Genomic DNA, 14,380 nt, shown 5'->3' on the forward strand with positions numbered 1-14,380 from the left:
TGGCTAAGATAAAGTGCAACTCTCTAAATACCATACCCATATATGCAAATGCCTCCCAGTGCAAATTACCAGTTGACTGTCCCACCAGCCCTTTAAACACAACAGATCCCAGGGCACCTGGGTGGCTCAGTCGGTTAAGCGTCCAACTTCAGCTTAGGTCATGATCTTGCAGTTCATGAGTTCTAGCCCCACATCGGGCTCTGCGCTGACAGCTCAGAGCCTGGAGCCTGCTTTGGATTCTGTGTCTCCCTCTCTCTCTGCCCCAACCCTCCCCTGCTCATGCTCGCATCTCTCTCTCTCTCAAAAAAAAAAAAAAAAAAAAAAAAGAAAGAAAGAAAGAAAGAAAAAAAAACATTAAAAATAAACACAACAGATCCCAAACGGTACTTATTACTTCCCCCCAAATCCTGTACCTAGCCCCTCAGTAAACTGTATCATCAAAAACTCAACTTACCGAGGACAGACACTTCTAAGTACTCTGGGACTCCTCCTTGACCCACATACCTCATATGCTATCTCTAGGTCTGATCAACCCTACCTAAATATCTCAAATTCATTCTCTTTTCTTCTCTTCTTTATTGTTGAACACTCAACCACTAAACATACCACATTCGCTCACCTCTCCATGACTTGACACATGCTATTTTCTATGCCTGAAAACCTTAATTGTTACAACTCAAGTGCTACCTACCCCATGAAGCTGTTCTTTCCTCTCCAGACAGACTTCAGGGCTCCTTCCCCTATTCTCCCAATGTACCTTACACAATTTTTTTAGAGTAATTACATAAGACTGTGATTCTGTATCTGTACAGAGGTGGCACAAAGCAACAGAAAGAATACAAGTTTGAAAAAAAAAAAAAAAGAAAGAATACAAGTTTGAAGCCAGTTCCTATTCCAGTTCTGATGCTGCCTTTGAATTTGGCAAATTACTTAACTTCTCCTTTTCTCAGTTTCCTCATGTGTAAAATGGAGTAAAGATCTGCCCCTCATATGGTTGTAGAATTTAAGTGAGAATGCATACAGCATGCTTAACACAGCTTCTGATGAGGCATGCTCAATAAATAATTACCCCTTTTTCCTGTATCTTTATTCCTCCTTACACTATTTATTTCCTTGAGAGCAGAGGCCCTGTCTTTTCATCTTCTGAAAACTAAATAACTAACACAACTTAGCCTACAGGATCATGGTTAAGGGGTTGGGAATCTTGAACCAGACTGCTTGGGTTTACATTCTAGCTCAACCATTTACTAGTTGTGTGACATTTAACAAGTTACTACCTGTCTCAGCTTCTTTATGTGTAAAGTAGGGATAGTAATAGTATTTAACTCCTGGGTCCTGCTCATCAAATGGAGTAATATATGTACACCACTTACAACAATGTTAAACAAGTGCTATGAATCATAGTTAGCAAGAATAAAAACTCAGTGAATGAATGACAGTTCAACTGTGACTTTAACATCCAGAACAGACTCTTAGTAGAGGTATTCCCCACCTTTCAAAAGTTCATGTAACTCCACTTTGCTTTCACAAAAGACCTAGGTCAGTTCCTGCATTTGCCAACCAAAAGAAATCTGAAGATTTTCACTTTTAAGAGAAAAGGCAAAAAGCGAAACACAGCCTTCAGCTTTGTTTTTTAGCGAACAGTTACAGAGCAGTGTGCAGCGTGAGAAGCGAGAGTGGCACCACCGAGCTCCTTTCCCAAGAACCACACTCAGCATCTCAGCATCAACCTGATGCTGCTGTAGCTCTGAACTATGTAAGCATTGGTGCTTTCTCTTCATTTATTTTGTGCACCTGGGAGTAAGATGTGTCCTAAGGTATCAGAAAAGCCTAAGAGTGGTTAGTTTGGGGGGTCTAGGAATACTCAAAAATTTTTCCATATAAACCAATGGTAATCAATTCATTTTACACCATTTCAGCTTACAAAAGTTTTCATAGGAACACTACTTTCAGATGGGGGAGGGGGGAGGCTATATATCAGAAAATATTAAACATTTTCTATTTCTTGCCTCCTATTTTCCGAAATTCGAATGCAACATGGAAAACACTACACATGATTTGGTTTTTTTGTTTGTTTGTTTGTTTGTTTAATTTTTTTTTTCAACGTTTATTTATTTTTGGGACAGAGAGAGACAGAGCATGAACGGGGGAGGGGCAGAGAGAGAGGGAGACACAGAATCGGAAACAGGCTCCAGGCTCTGAGCCATCAGCCCAGAGCCCGACGCGGGGCTCGAACTCACGGACCGTGAGATCTTGACCTGGCTGAAGTCGGACGCTTAACCGACTGCGCCACCCAGGTGCCCCTACACATGATTTGTTTAATTGGCTTTTCTATCATAGCCCACACTATCAATTATGAAAAAAAAATTACAGCCTATTCACCTTGAGTAGCCTTAATATAAACCAAAGAGAACTGAGTTGGTTCGTATCCACTTAAAATGTAAACTGTTAGGGGGATTTTCATTATCATAATTTTGATATTCAGAAAGAACACTCAACTCATAGCACAATATTTGTTAAATTTATGTACCACAGACAAGGCATAATGAAAGAAAAATTGGATCTGGAATTTTAAAAAACTGGTTTTGTATCCCAACTTGCTACGAGACCTTGGTGAAGTCACTTATTCCTTCGGGCTCAGTTTCCTCATCTGTGAAACAGAGGCTCTTTTATTCCAATTTTTGAGCATGTACTTTGTGCCAGTCATTTGCCCAGGAATTGAGGATTCAGGTCAAATAAGACCAGAGTGTATGTAAACAAAATTCATTGATGTATAGATGCTACAGCAAAAGTGAAAGCAATATACAATAGAAAAAAAGAGAATTACTAATTCTACCCCAGTGACTATTAAACTATGTCTTAAAAGAGGAGAAAACCTAGGCAAAGCTGCCTAGTTTAGAATACCACGGGCAGAAGAAATGGCATGTGCAAAGGGAGAAAACAAAACTCAACAGGATATGCTTCTGAGTAAAATGCAGATAATTTGCAGACTGAGTAGATTCGAAAAGGTGGGAAGGATAACCAATGATACTGAAGACAGAAACAAAGGCCGAAACGTGGATAGTTTGGATGTTACACTAAAAAGTTCACGCTGTATCACACGAGACAGGGTCTTTAAAGGGAATGGTGTCATCAGATCTGTAGGGACACAACAGCATCATTATACAGTGTTTTGAGGGAGGCTGTGACTACAGGAAAAAGGATGAGTAGGAAATACAGTTCAAATGAGAAATAAGAAATAGGGAGGAAAAGGAAGAGACAATAAAAAAATTCTTCAAAGGTAGAATCCACAAAACTTGGCAAACAAAGCAACGGCTCTGGAAGAAGAAGAGTAAGAATTTACCATCTGGGGGAAAAGTAAATGTCATGGATGCCACCATCCCCCACCCCACACCCCACGGACACACCTCATAAGCCTTCTCAGCACAGCACAGGAAGACATAGAGTTGACGAATGAAACAAAGCTTTATGGCGTCCCTGTCCTGAAATAATACTGCCTTTAAGATGGTATGAGAAATAAAATATTACCATCATTTATTGTTTTATTATATTATTTATATTTTTAATATTATTAATTTGCTTATGTAAGAACTAGAGTCTCAAGCAAAAGAACTGTCCAAGAAGAAAAAAAAAATCATTTTTTGCCAAAACAACTAACCAATGTCTCCATATTGATCCCCAATCCGGGTGTCCAATCCAGGTTCCTAAGGACAGCTAGATGATTTTTCTGAACATGTTTATCTCATTCTCCCACTTAAAATCCTGCAATGTCTTCCCACTGCTCTCAGCATGAGCCTCATCCTAGAGGCAGAATAACACAGGCTTTGAAGACTGACTACCTGAATTTGAATCTAGTCTGCCATTTATGAGGTGTGATCCCTGGTAAATTGCTTGACCTCTTTGTACTTCGGTTTCCTCATCTGTAAAATGGGAGTAATAACATGGTTGTGAGAACGATGTCTGCTACAGTCTAAGCACATATATCAATAATAATAAGTTAATATTTATGAAGTCACACATAATATACACTACACATTGATATATAAATACCATCTATTATCAGTGTTGGTGTTATGATCAACATTATCATCATCACCATTTTCATACCTTTTCTGTTCCAGGCCCACTGGTCTTGCACTTTTTCAAAAGAACCATGCATCTTTCCAACTCAGGGCTTTCCTATATGCAGATCCCTCTGTCTGGAACACTCCCCATGCATTTGCCTAGTCCATTCATTCTTCATAACTCAGCTTACACATCCTTCCCGCAAGGAAGCCTTCCCTAGCCAGCCTCTGCCCCCAACCACACGTAGGTCAGACTCCCCATTTTAGGCTTTTCTTGAAAAGCACTTGTCATAGTGTGTAATTATATATATTATTTGATTAATTACTTGTGCAATATCTATCTCCCCCACTAATGTATAAGCTCAATGAGGGAAAGGACTAAACGGACTCCTCGATCCCCTGATACAGAACAGACCACAAATACTTACAGAATAAAAGGAAACTACTGTCAGATACAAGAGAATTTAAAAAAAAAAAAAAAGGTACCAAGTATAGAAAAACAGTAATACATATTACTTTCCTTTTACAAAAAGAAATAAACAGTTACTAAGGTCTCATTTACAGAGCAGAAAAACCGATTTACCCATCTAATGGGGAGAAAAATCAGCTTGGGTTGTTTTAACATACAAGCCAGAAACTGACTGACTAAAAATCTGAATTCACCAGATAGAAAAGAATTCAAAAATTTTTTTTATTTAATAAAATGAAATGCTTACTTGAGCATTGTCAGGTTCTTCTTTAATTTTGTCCAGAAGTCCCTGCTGTGGTGCCATTGCCTTGCCACATTCACCATCCAAAGGTTCTTTCATTCTAATTGTTTACGTAAAGGAATTCCCCAGTCTAAAACTAATAGATTTCTTCTTGGGGAAGGATAGCTGGACTCCTAAAATACAACATAAAGGATTGGTATTCAGGTTTATTCTTCTCATTTTTTCCTTCATGTTTATATTAAAAGCTTTGTGTTGCGCTCAAGGCTTTAGAGTTGAGCCTTTGAAAAACAATTCTTCTGGGGCCATGACTAACTCTAGTCTCCCCTTCTCCTTCCTTCTGCTCCTTTAGTAGTTCTCACCACATAAGGAAAGTTTCCCGGCCACAGCTCCCAACCTCCCTAATAACTTTAAAGCCAAACGCTCTGGTCTCTCAAATGCTGAAAGTTACAAAGGGAACCAGACTAGCAACCCAGAATATGGGAAGAAATTACCAACCGCTCAGAGGAAAGGACTCGGAAAACAGTTTCTGACTCCAGGAGAATTAGTACTTGGAGGCCCACCTCTGCTTTTATTTCTCAAAGTGGGGACACACCAAGCTCCCCACCCCCACTTCTAACTCAGCCGCTGCTGGAGGCCTCCATAAGGGCCCCATTTCTTGGCCTAAAGATAGACCAGAGCTCCAAATGCCATCACAAGTGAACAACAGTACACCCTTGTTTAAAGCGGACCACCTGCACCTCCCAGGGTCTCCCTGGGAACCATTCCCACGAATAAGCCCCCCTAAGCTTTGCTTCTTAAATGCTTTCCTGCAAACAAGAAATTCTATTAGCCATTCAGCAGATTTCCGTTCCCCGATGGGTAAACGTTCTAAACCCGAACCAAAAAGGAAGCCCCCCAAAGTTGTCTTTATCCAGAGTCAAGCCAGGCATGGAAATGGGCAACTGGTGGAAAAGCCTGCGGGGAAGAACACATGAGAACTTTCGACCACTTGCCACAGTTACAACCATCTAAGGGTGCTCATCCCTCTTTGGAGTAGGGTATTCGCTCCGAAAGTCTCGTCCCCACCAATAATCTCCACGCCCGTCACCGAGTACAAACGCGGCAACGTTGTATCGGAGGGAGAGAACACGACCCGCATATCCCTGTCACCGCGTCCCTGCAGCGAAATCCGCACGGCGTCAGCCGCGCAGCCCGTCCGGCGCCGCCCCCACCCGGTGCCCGCCTCGTCACGTGGCGCGCCCGCCGCCCCGCCCCGCGCAGCCCTGGCCGCCACCACCCGCCGCGCTCACCTTCTGGCCACCTCACGGCTCTCGGGGAGTACCGGGGTGGGTAAGGCCGCCTAGGACCCAACGGCTTGCGCCCAAAGACCAGGATGATTTCCTCTTACTGAAATTCTTCCGCCTGATCCATCACAACGCAACACCCAGCCAACCGTGCGTGCGCAGCCCTGGTCTCCGCCCCCCCCCCCCCCCCGTTTCCCGTCATGCCCCGGACCTGAGCCGAGTGGGTCTTCCCAGGATTCCCCTTTGCTCAATTATGGTTGACTTCTTAAAGAGACCAAGACCCAAGCGTGAGAAGGTAGAAGTAAGAGTTTGGGGCAGGAAGTTGGGGGCATTAGAAACCCTGCACTATTCTTTAATGCCGGTTTCCAGAAAGATGGCCTGTTAAGAGAATATAGAAATAAATAATGGCTGACATTTATTAAGCCAAGTGCTTGCTAAACACTTGTACGGCATCATTCCACTTAATCCTCACCACACCTGCAAGAGGTACAAATTTTTATCTGGGAGATGTAAGTGAATAGATTAATTAACTTGCTCGAAGCCAAGTGGTATTTTCCATTCAAAATTGTTTTTTGATTTGTGACTGCTGTATAGTATTCCATTTTATGAACATGCTACAATTTATCTACTATTTATGTACATTTGAGATGTTTCCAGTTCTTGGTTATTAGGAATGTTGCTGCTGTGAACATTCCTGTCTTTTGTTGCAAGTTTGCTAGGTTTATGCCTAGCAGTGAACTTGCTTGTTACATACACATAAAACTTTAATGGAGAGTTACAGTTGCCCCACATCCTTGCCAATAGCTACTATTGTACATCTTTTTAATTTTAACCATTTTTGTGGGGGTATAGTGGTATCTCTTTGTGGTATTTTATTTCTATTATTATATTTTCTTTTTAAATCATCTTTAAACCCAATATAGGGCTCAAACTCACAAACCCGAGATCAAGAGTCACTGTCTCCACCAACTGAACCAGCCAGGAGCCCCTCATTGTAGTTTTAATTTGGATTTCTCAGCTTTCTAATGAGGTTGAGCCCTCTTTTGGATATCTGGATATCCTCTTTTATGAAGTGCCTGTTCAAGACTCTTACCCATTTTTGTATTGGATTGTAAGCCATTTTATCATGGGTATATATTCTCAATGAGTCCTTTCTTGAAAATATGTATTGCAAATTATCTTCTCCAAGATATAATTAGTTAAGAGGAGGTCATATTGGCATAGGGTGGACCCTTAATCCAACATAATTTGTGTCCTTATAAGAAGAGGAGACATAGAGACAGACATTTGAGGAAAGAACAACAGGTGACAATTGAGGCAGAGACTGAAGTACTGCAGCTGCAAGCTGAGGAATGTCAAGGATTAAAGGTAAACACCAGAAGCTAGAAGAGACAAGGAAGGATTCTCCCATACAGATTTCAGAAGGAACAAGGCTCTGCTGATACCTTGATTTTGGACTTCAAGTCTCCAAACTGTAAGACAATAAATTTATGTTTGTAGCACTTTCTTACAGCAGGCCTGGAAACTAAGATATGGTTGAATCTTCCAACCCGTGAAAATAGTATATCTCCCCATTTATTTCTGTAATTTCTCCTAATAATATTTTATAGTTTTTAAGTATAGAGATCACACATCTTTTTTAGATTTATTCTAGACCTTTGATATTTTATGGTATTTTAAATGGTAAAATTTCATTTCTTAATTGTTTTTATTTCCAGTGTAAGTATAGAAATACAATTGGTTTTTGTATGTTGGTTTTGAAGCCAGCACCTTTGCTGAGTTCATTTATTAATTCTAATAGTTTATCCATATATCAAATTTTTTTTCTGTTTCTAACTATATAGAAAATAATGACAAATTTATTTCCTCCATTCTAAGCATATAATTTTTATCTCACTTTCTTGCCTTATGGAAATGGTAATATTGGACATCTGTATCTTTTTCCTGCTATGTTGCTTTCAATATAAAGTCATTAAATATTAATTTTGCTTTAGAATTTTTGCATTTACCTGTGGGGCATTAAGTATGGCAAATTCTTTGAAACTTCTTTCATCAAGAGAGGGAGTCTGTGTCCCTGCCCCTTGTTTTGTAGTTGGCTTTGTGAATTATTTTGACTGACAGAATGTGACAGAAGTGATATCATGTGAATTCCCAAGTGTAGGTCTCAATATCTTTGCAGCTTCTGCTTTCACTTTCTTGGAACATTCTCACCACATGTCAAGGTTAGATGGGTTAAACTACTGAATGATGAAAAATCATGTGCAGAGAGTAGCCCCATAGCCAGCACTAATGCCACATAATGTGAGTGGAACCACTTTAGATCCTCCAGGTTGATAGATGACTACAGCCGCATGAGTGAGCCCAGGCAAAATAAGCAGAAGAATTACCCAGCTAAGCCCAGATTTTTGATGATGATGATGATAGTGTATTTATTTATCATGAATGAATAAATGGTTCTTATTATAAGCCAGTTAGTTTGGGGTGCTTTGTTATTTAGCAACAGGTAACTGTTACAGAATTGATATCTAGAAATGGAGTACTGCTATAATTAAAATCTAAAACATGACATTGACTTTGGGACCAGGCAGCCAGCAGAAGTCTGGAAAGACAGCAAGGAGTCTGTTAGTGGAGGCTGGAAGAGCAGTGAGGAAATTGTTATTGGAGGCCTAGAGAAACAGTAACCAGTGTAATGCAGCAGCAGAATGTTTTGCAGCACTGCCACCTGTAATAACATGGAAGATAGAAAATGTAGTTAGTGAACTTGTGGATCTGGTTAGGAGATGTCCAGGCAGAATATTAAAAGTGCCTATTGATTTATTTTAGTTACCTGTGATAAGATTTTGCAAAAGATAAGCTAAAAAAGGAACTTTTGTTTTCAAGCAGAAATTAGACAAAATATGAAGGGCCCAGGACAGCCTCTCCAGCTAACAAAATATCATCAAAATAAGAAACAACCTCAGAGAAGAAAAACCACATATAGGATATTGTAGGTAAATGTGGCCTCAAAGTCAAGATCAACTCAAGAGTGCTGCTGTAAGACAATGCCTCACAGACCCTCTCATCTAGACAGAAGGGCTTCTAAGAAACACAGGGTGTTGTCCAATAACAATCTGACACAACCAGAATAGAGTTTTGTCTCAGAAAAATGGATGTGATTTGGGGGGCACAGAGTGAATCCAGTAAGATCCACAAAGGTTTTTGTTTTTGTTTTGTTTTAGAGAGAGAGAGAGAGCGAGAAGGGGAGAGGGGCAGAGAGAGAAGGAGAGGGAGAGAGAGACTCTTAAGCAGGCTACACGCTCAGTGAGGACCTCAACACAGGGCTCGATCCCACCACCCTGGGATCATGACCTGAGCCAAAATCAATAGTCAGACACTCAACTGACTGAATCACCCAAGCACCCCGAGATTTTATTTTTAAGTAATCTCTACACCCTATGTGGGGCTTGAACTCACAACCCTGAGACCAAGAGTTGCAAGCTTCACTGACTGGGCCAGCCAGGCATCCCTCTTCTTCCTTTCTGAATAGGAGCATTCATTGGAGTCATTATGTTTCTGTATCATCAGGTGTATTGAGTATGTGGGCAGCAGGGAGCAGGGGGAACAGATAACTTGTCTTTTTAGTTCACAAAGTTGCACCTGAGCAGATGCACCCAGTGAACTAAAGGAGTTTCTTCTTCATAGACCTGATTTAGATGGTGAGATCATGGACTTTGATCCACTGCCATAATGGCTTGAGACTTTTGGTTGAGGATGTGAGTGTATTTTCGTTGGGAGGGGACATGAATTGTTATGTCCAGAAGCCAAACTGTGAGAGATTGTTTCCAAAGATGGCCACCAACAATTCCTCCTATCTCTGTGTGTGTAATGAGGTTTCTCCTACCATGAGGTGGATTCAGTTTCCTTGCCACTTGAATCTAGCTGGCCTGTCAACTTATTTTGACCAATAAGTTGCAGGGGAGTGACAGTGTGAAGTTACAGGTGTAGGCATTAAGAGAACTGGCAGCTTCTGCCTTTGCCCTCTTGGAGCCACCAGCATGTAAACAGGTTTGGCCACCCTGCTAGAGAGACCAGGTACAGAAGGAGAGAAGTCCCTGAGCTTGCCTGCCAAGGTCCCGGGGATGTGGGTGAAGTTATCTTGGGCATTCCAGCCAAATTCCTAACTGAAAGCATCAACATCCTATGGGACAGAAGAACTCCCCAGCTGAACCCAACCAATCACAGAACCATGAGATATAACAAATTGTTGCTTTAAGCCACAAAGTATGGGGGTGGTTTGCTACATAACAATGGATAACTGACACACTAAAACAGTTTACATCTTTTAGTTGGATGTTTATCAGGAATTCCTCTTAGTATGTATGTTCTGTTTCAAGAATCCTTACTGTATACTTCTATTTCAAGTTCCCATTTGCATTATTGTGACCTGTTTAAAGTACGGATTTGTTGTTTATCACTCTTTCTTTTCTTCTCCCTTTCCTCTACCTTGAAAACTAGTTACAGTATTTTATTTTCCTCAGATACAGTTATGGATGATACATATTTTTGAATCACTATGTGTTAAAGAGTATATTTGTATAACAAAGAAACCCCAAAATGCAATACCTCAAATAAACTGAAGTTTATCTTTCTCTCACATCACCGTTCAAGGCATGTGTTCCAGGTCATTAGCAGTTGTGTTCCTACAACATCATTTATGAACACAGGATTCTCCCATCTTGTTTCTCCATCCTTGAAACTGGTTCACACGACACATCTTCCTGACGGTGTGAAGGAGGCACACGTGGGTCTTATGTTGCTGGGCTCAGAAATGACACATAACACTCTGAGTACATTCTCTTAGAGACTCTTTTGTCCACATAGCCATGTATAACTGCATTGAGGGGGGTAGGGGGGAGGTGCAAGGAGAGAATAGTGTCATGTTCCCAGCTACAATGATAACCCCACAGTAAAAACGACATATTTGTTACCAAATTAAAACAAAAGTCACTGGGAAGTGACAGGCAGCTCTCCAGTTCGTGAGTGTAGTGCAGACGTGTGAGTAATAAGTAAGAAAATCCTATGTGAAACATGAAAAAGAACATTTACTTACAAAGGAAAGAGAATTAGACCAGCTTTGGACTTCTCATCTGCAATACTATGACAGAAACTAAAATCTAGGAATGTTATACATGTCCAAGACATTTGTCATGGTCAATTAATGACATTTCTGGAAGTACTGGACAAGGTATGGTGTAGATTGCTAACTTTCCAGTAAATTTCAGTCTTCCTTTTCTTTATGATCAGTTCTATCCATCATAGGCAGACCAAGCCTTCTCCACCTCTCCCCTTCTCAGGACTGCCTGGCCAGTCCCAAGAGGAGGAAGCCCCATAGCTTACCTGGGCCAGGGGGTAGTGGAGGAAATGTGTATAAACGTGGGTCGATGAGTGTTTATTTAGTGATGAAGTTAGGTTTTAACATGCTTATCGGTGAAGAACATATGAAGATAGGGTGCCTGGGTGGCTCAATTGGTTAAGCTGCTGACTCTTGATCCCTCTCTTGAGATAAATAAACTTAAAAAAAAAGAGTTAAAAAAAAGAATATATGAAGATAAACATTCATAGCAACATCTATATACAGGCAGGAGTTTATGTAAGTTGTATGTGATTTAAATTACTGTAAATATGGGTGTGCATGTATAAGAAAGCAATAGGAGTTGGGGTTCATTAGGCTGTGACATTATTCCAAGTGGCCTCCAGGCAACCTTGACCATGCCTAGACAGACAGGCAGCTTTTGGAGTGCTGTACCTCTCTGGGACCAGCCCTATGTCCTACCACGATCTCAAAGTTCAGAGATGGAAGGCCCTTTAGTGGTTATATGGTCTCAGCTTGTGCAGTGTTTGAATCCTTGCTGCAGCACTGCAAAGGCGATCTTCAGTCTCTGTTTGCACACCTTTCAAGACAGGGAGTTAACTCCCCCCTAGCAACTCCTTTCACAGTGGACAGCCCTGCCTTCAGGAAGGTTCTGATCATAAACTCTGGCTAGGCCCTAGGAAGGCATTCTCCTCCTCCCTCTTCTGTCCTCATTCCCACTTACAAAATTCAGCTCCTGGGTACTTCCTTTCCTTTTCTCCATCACCATGACTAAAGCTATCAATTATTATTGAGCCAGAGCTGGTGCTAAGCACTAGAGACATAGAAATGGATGAGTTAAATTTTATCTTTTAAAAAAATGTTTATTGGGGCGCCTGGGTGGCGCAGTTGGTTAAGCGTCCGACTTCAGCCAGGTCATGATCTCGCGGTCCGCGGTCCGTTAGTTCGAGCCCCGCGTCGGGCTCTGGGCTGATGGCTCGGAGCCTGGAGCCTGTTTCCGATTCTGTGTCTCCCTCTCTCTCTGCCCCTCCCCCGTTCATGCTCTGTCTCTCTCTGTCCCAAAAATAAATAAAAAACGTTGAAAAAAAAATTAAAAAAAAATGTTTATTTATTTTAAGAGGGAGAAAGAGCATGAGCAGGGGAGGAGCAGAGACAGAGGGTGAGAGAGAATCCCAAGCAGGCTCCGCACTGTTAGTGCAGAGCCTGACACCAGGCTTGATCCCATGAACTGTGAGATCGTGACCTGAGCTAAAATCCAGAGTTGGATGCTTAGGGGTGCCTGGGTGGCTCAGTCGGTTAAGTGAGCAAATGAACACTCTCATGCTCTCTCTCTGTCTCAAAAAAAAAAAAAAAAAAAAAAAAAGGAATTAGGAGTGAGTAACTAGGTCGAGGAGGAAGAGAGGTGGCTTTCAGGAAAGACTCCCTGGAGGAAGGAAGAAACATCTGAGCTGAATTAGAGGCAGAGTCAGGCTGAGGAAGCCTGCAGTCAGTGCTGCCTCGTCTACCACACACTCTCCAACTGTGTCCCTAGCTCCTCACTGTCTTTTCTCCTGTTAAGCCTGGAAATCCAGAGAGGAGAGAAACAGGCTTAGACATCTCCAAGGCTGGGGTCAGTATCTCACAGAGTTACAGGCAGAGCCAAGGTGGGAAGTGCCACCACGTGAATGCAGCAGCACGCCAAGTACCCTGTGAGGCCCAGCCCTGTGTCTGACTCCCCTCTGGGAGAGGCTCAGAAGGAGGGCACAGGCCTTCCAGCCCACACAGGGAGCTTTACAGAACAGTGTGCTAACCTGGGAGGCAGCCCTAAGCTCTGGTTCTGGTGAGGGTCTACATCCCTGGACCAGAGAATAGGAAAGGCCATGGGCCTGGCCTGGCTGAGCAGCTCTTGCCCCAAGGGTCCCCGCCATGGGCTTAGGTTCCTAACTGCTGCTCTCTGGCAATTCTGGCAGGCATACGTGTGCCAGCACTCTGGAAGCCAGGGCACATCTTGGACTCTATGGTTACATCAGCTCAGCTCAACCCGTCAGAGATTCTCAGACTAGAGAAAGCTCTGGGGCATTAAGAAAGAAGAAAGAAAGGAAGCAAATGAATTCCTTCTGTACCAGGCACTACACAGGGTGCTTCACACAGATTAATCCTTTGATACTATAAATCTCAATTTTAGCATAGTCATAAGAAAAGACCGAACTGTTAACACTTATCTATGACAGGTAGAATATTAGAGGACTTTGTTTCAGTGTTTTATACAATAATACATTATCAGAAGTAAAATATCTTGGGGTGCCTGGGTGGCTCAGTCAATTAGGTGTCCGACATCAGCTCAGGTCATGATCTCACAGTTCATGGGTTTGAGCCCCGTGTTGGGCTCTGTGCTGACAGCTCAGAGCCTGGAGCCTGCTTCGGATTCTGTGTCTCCCTCTCTCTGCCCCTCCCCCGTGCGCTCTCTCTCTCTCTCTCTCTCTCTCAAAAATAAATAAAATGTTAAATATTTTTAAAAATAAAAAAAGAAGTAAAATATCTCTAGCAGCCAAAATATCTATTTTGATAGATAAGATATATATTTTATTTCCCACATTTTATACAAAGGGTCAGTCATTAACAGTGAAGTACTGACTTCTATTTGCTCTGTCGTTCTTTGTCAGTTGAGGTAGTGACTTGTCTAAATAGAGAGTTTGAAAGGACAAACTATGCAATTTGGGCTTTTCTTTCTACATGGAAGCAAGTTGTCAACAGGAAACTAGTTTTCCTTGGCTCCTCTCTGCCTTAAGTATCACAGGGGCAGGCCTGCCATGTGGGGAGTCTTTATCCTCCAACCAACCTTTTTCCCAGTAATGAAGGTGATGTGTACCTTTATTTACCATTTCCTAAGTCTTATTTCTCAATTGGTTTAGAAGTTAGTGGGGAAGAGGAATGCTAATTGTTTGGCCCCCTTGAAACTCCCAAGAGTACACAGAAAGAATGCTGAATCAGGAG

The 14,380-nt window shown here is 41.9% G+C and overlaps 1 protein-coding gene across 8 annotated transcripts in view; it reads right to left on the reverse strand.

Moving 5' to 3' along the window:
- Positions 1-14,380, reverse strand: part of ZMYM6 (zinc finger MYM-type containing 6) — a 97,567-nt gene that overhangs the window by 37,677 nt on the left and 45,510 nt on the right. For 3 of the 8 annotated variants that reach the window (XM_040468738.1, XM_040468784.1, XM_040468723.1), the window contains 2 exons: positions 10,660-10,814; positions 4,781-4,947 (listed from right to left, as the gene is read on the reverse strand). In XM_040468738.1, the coding sequence (XP_040324672.1) occupies positions 4,781-4,873 (93 nt within the window). In that variant the 5' untranslated portion in view covers positions 4,874-4,947; positions 10,660-10,814. Of the gene's footprint in view, positions 1-3,658; positions 3,808-4,780; positions 4,948-5,766; positions 5,971-6,063; positions 6,236-10,659; positions 10,815-14,380 lie in introns of those variants that run through there. The other 5 variants (XM_040468756.1, XM_040468764.1, XM_040468746.1 and 2 more) reach the window with 5 other exon arrangements.

The sequence above is a fragment of the Herpailurus yagouaroundi genome, unplaced genomic scaffold (assembly GCF_014898765.1).
Source record: "Herpailurus yagouaroundi ecotype Mexico unplaced genomic scaffold, PumYag 77, whole genome shotgun sequence".
NCBI classification, from domain to species: Eukaryota; Metazoa; Chordata; class Mammalia; order Carnivora; family Felidae; genus Herpailurus; species Herpailurus yagouaroundi.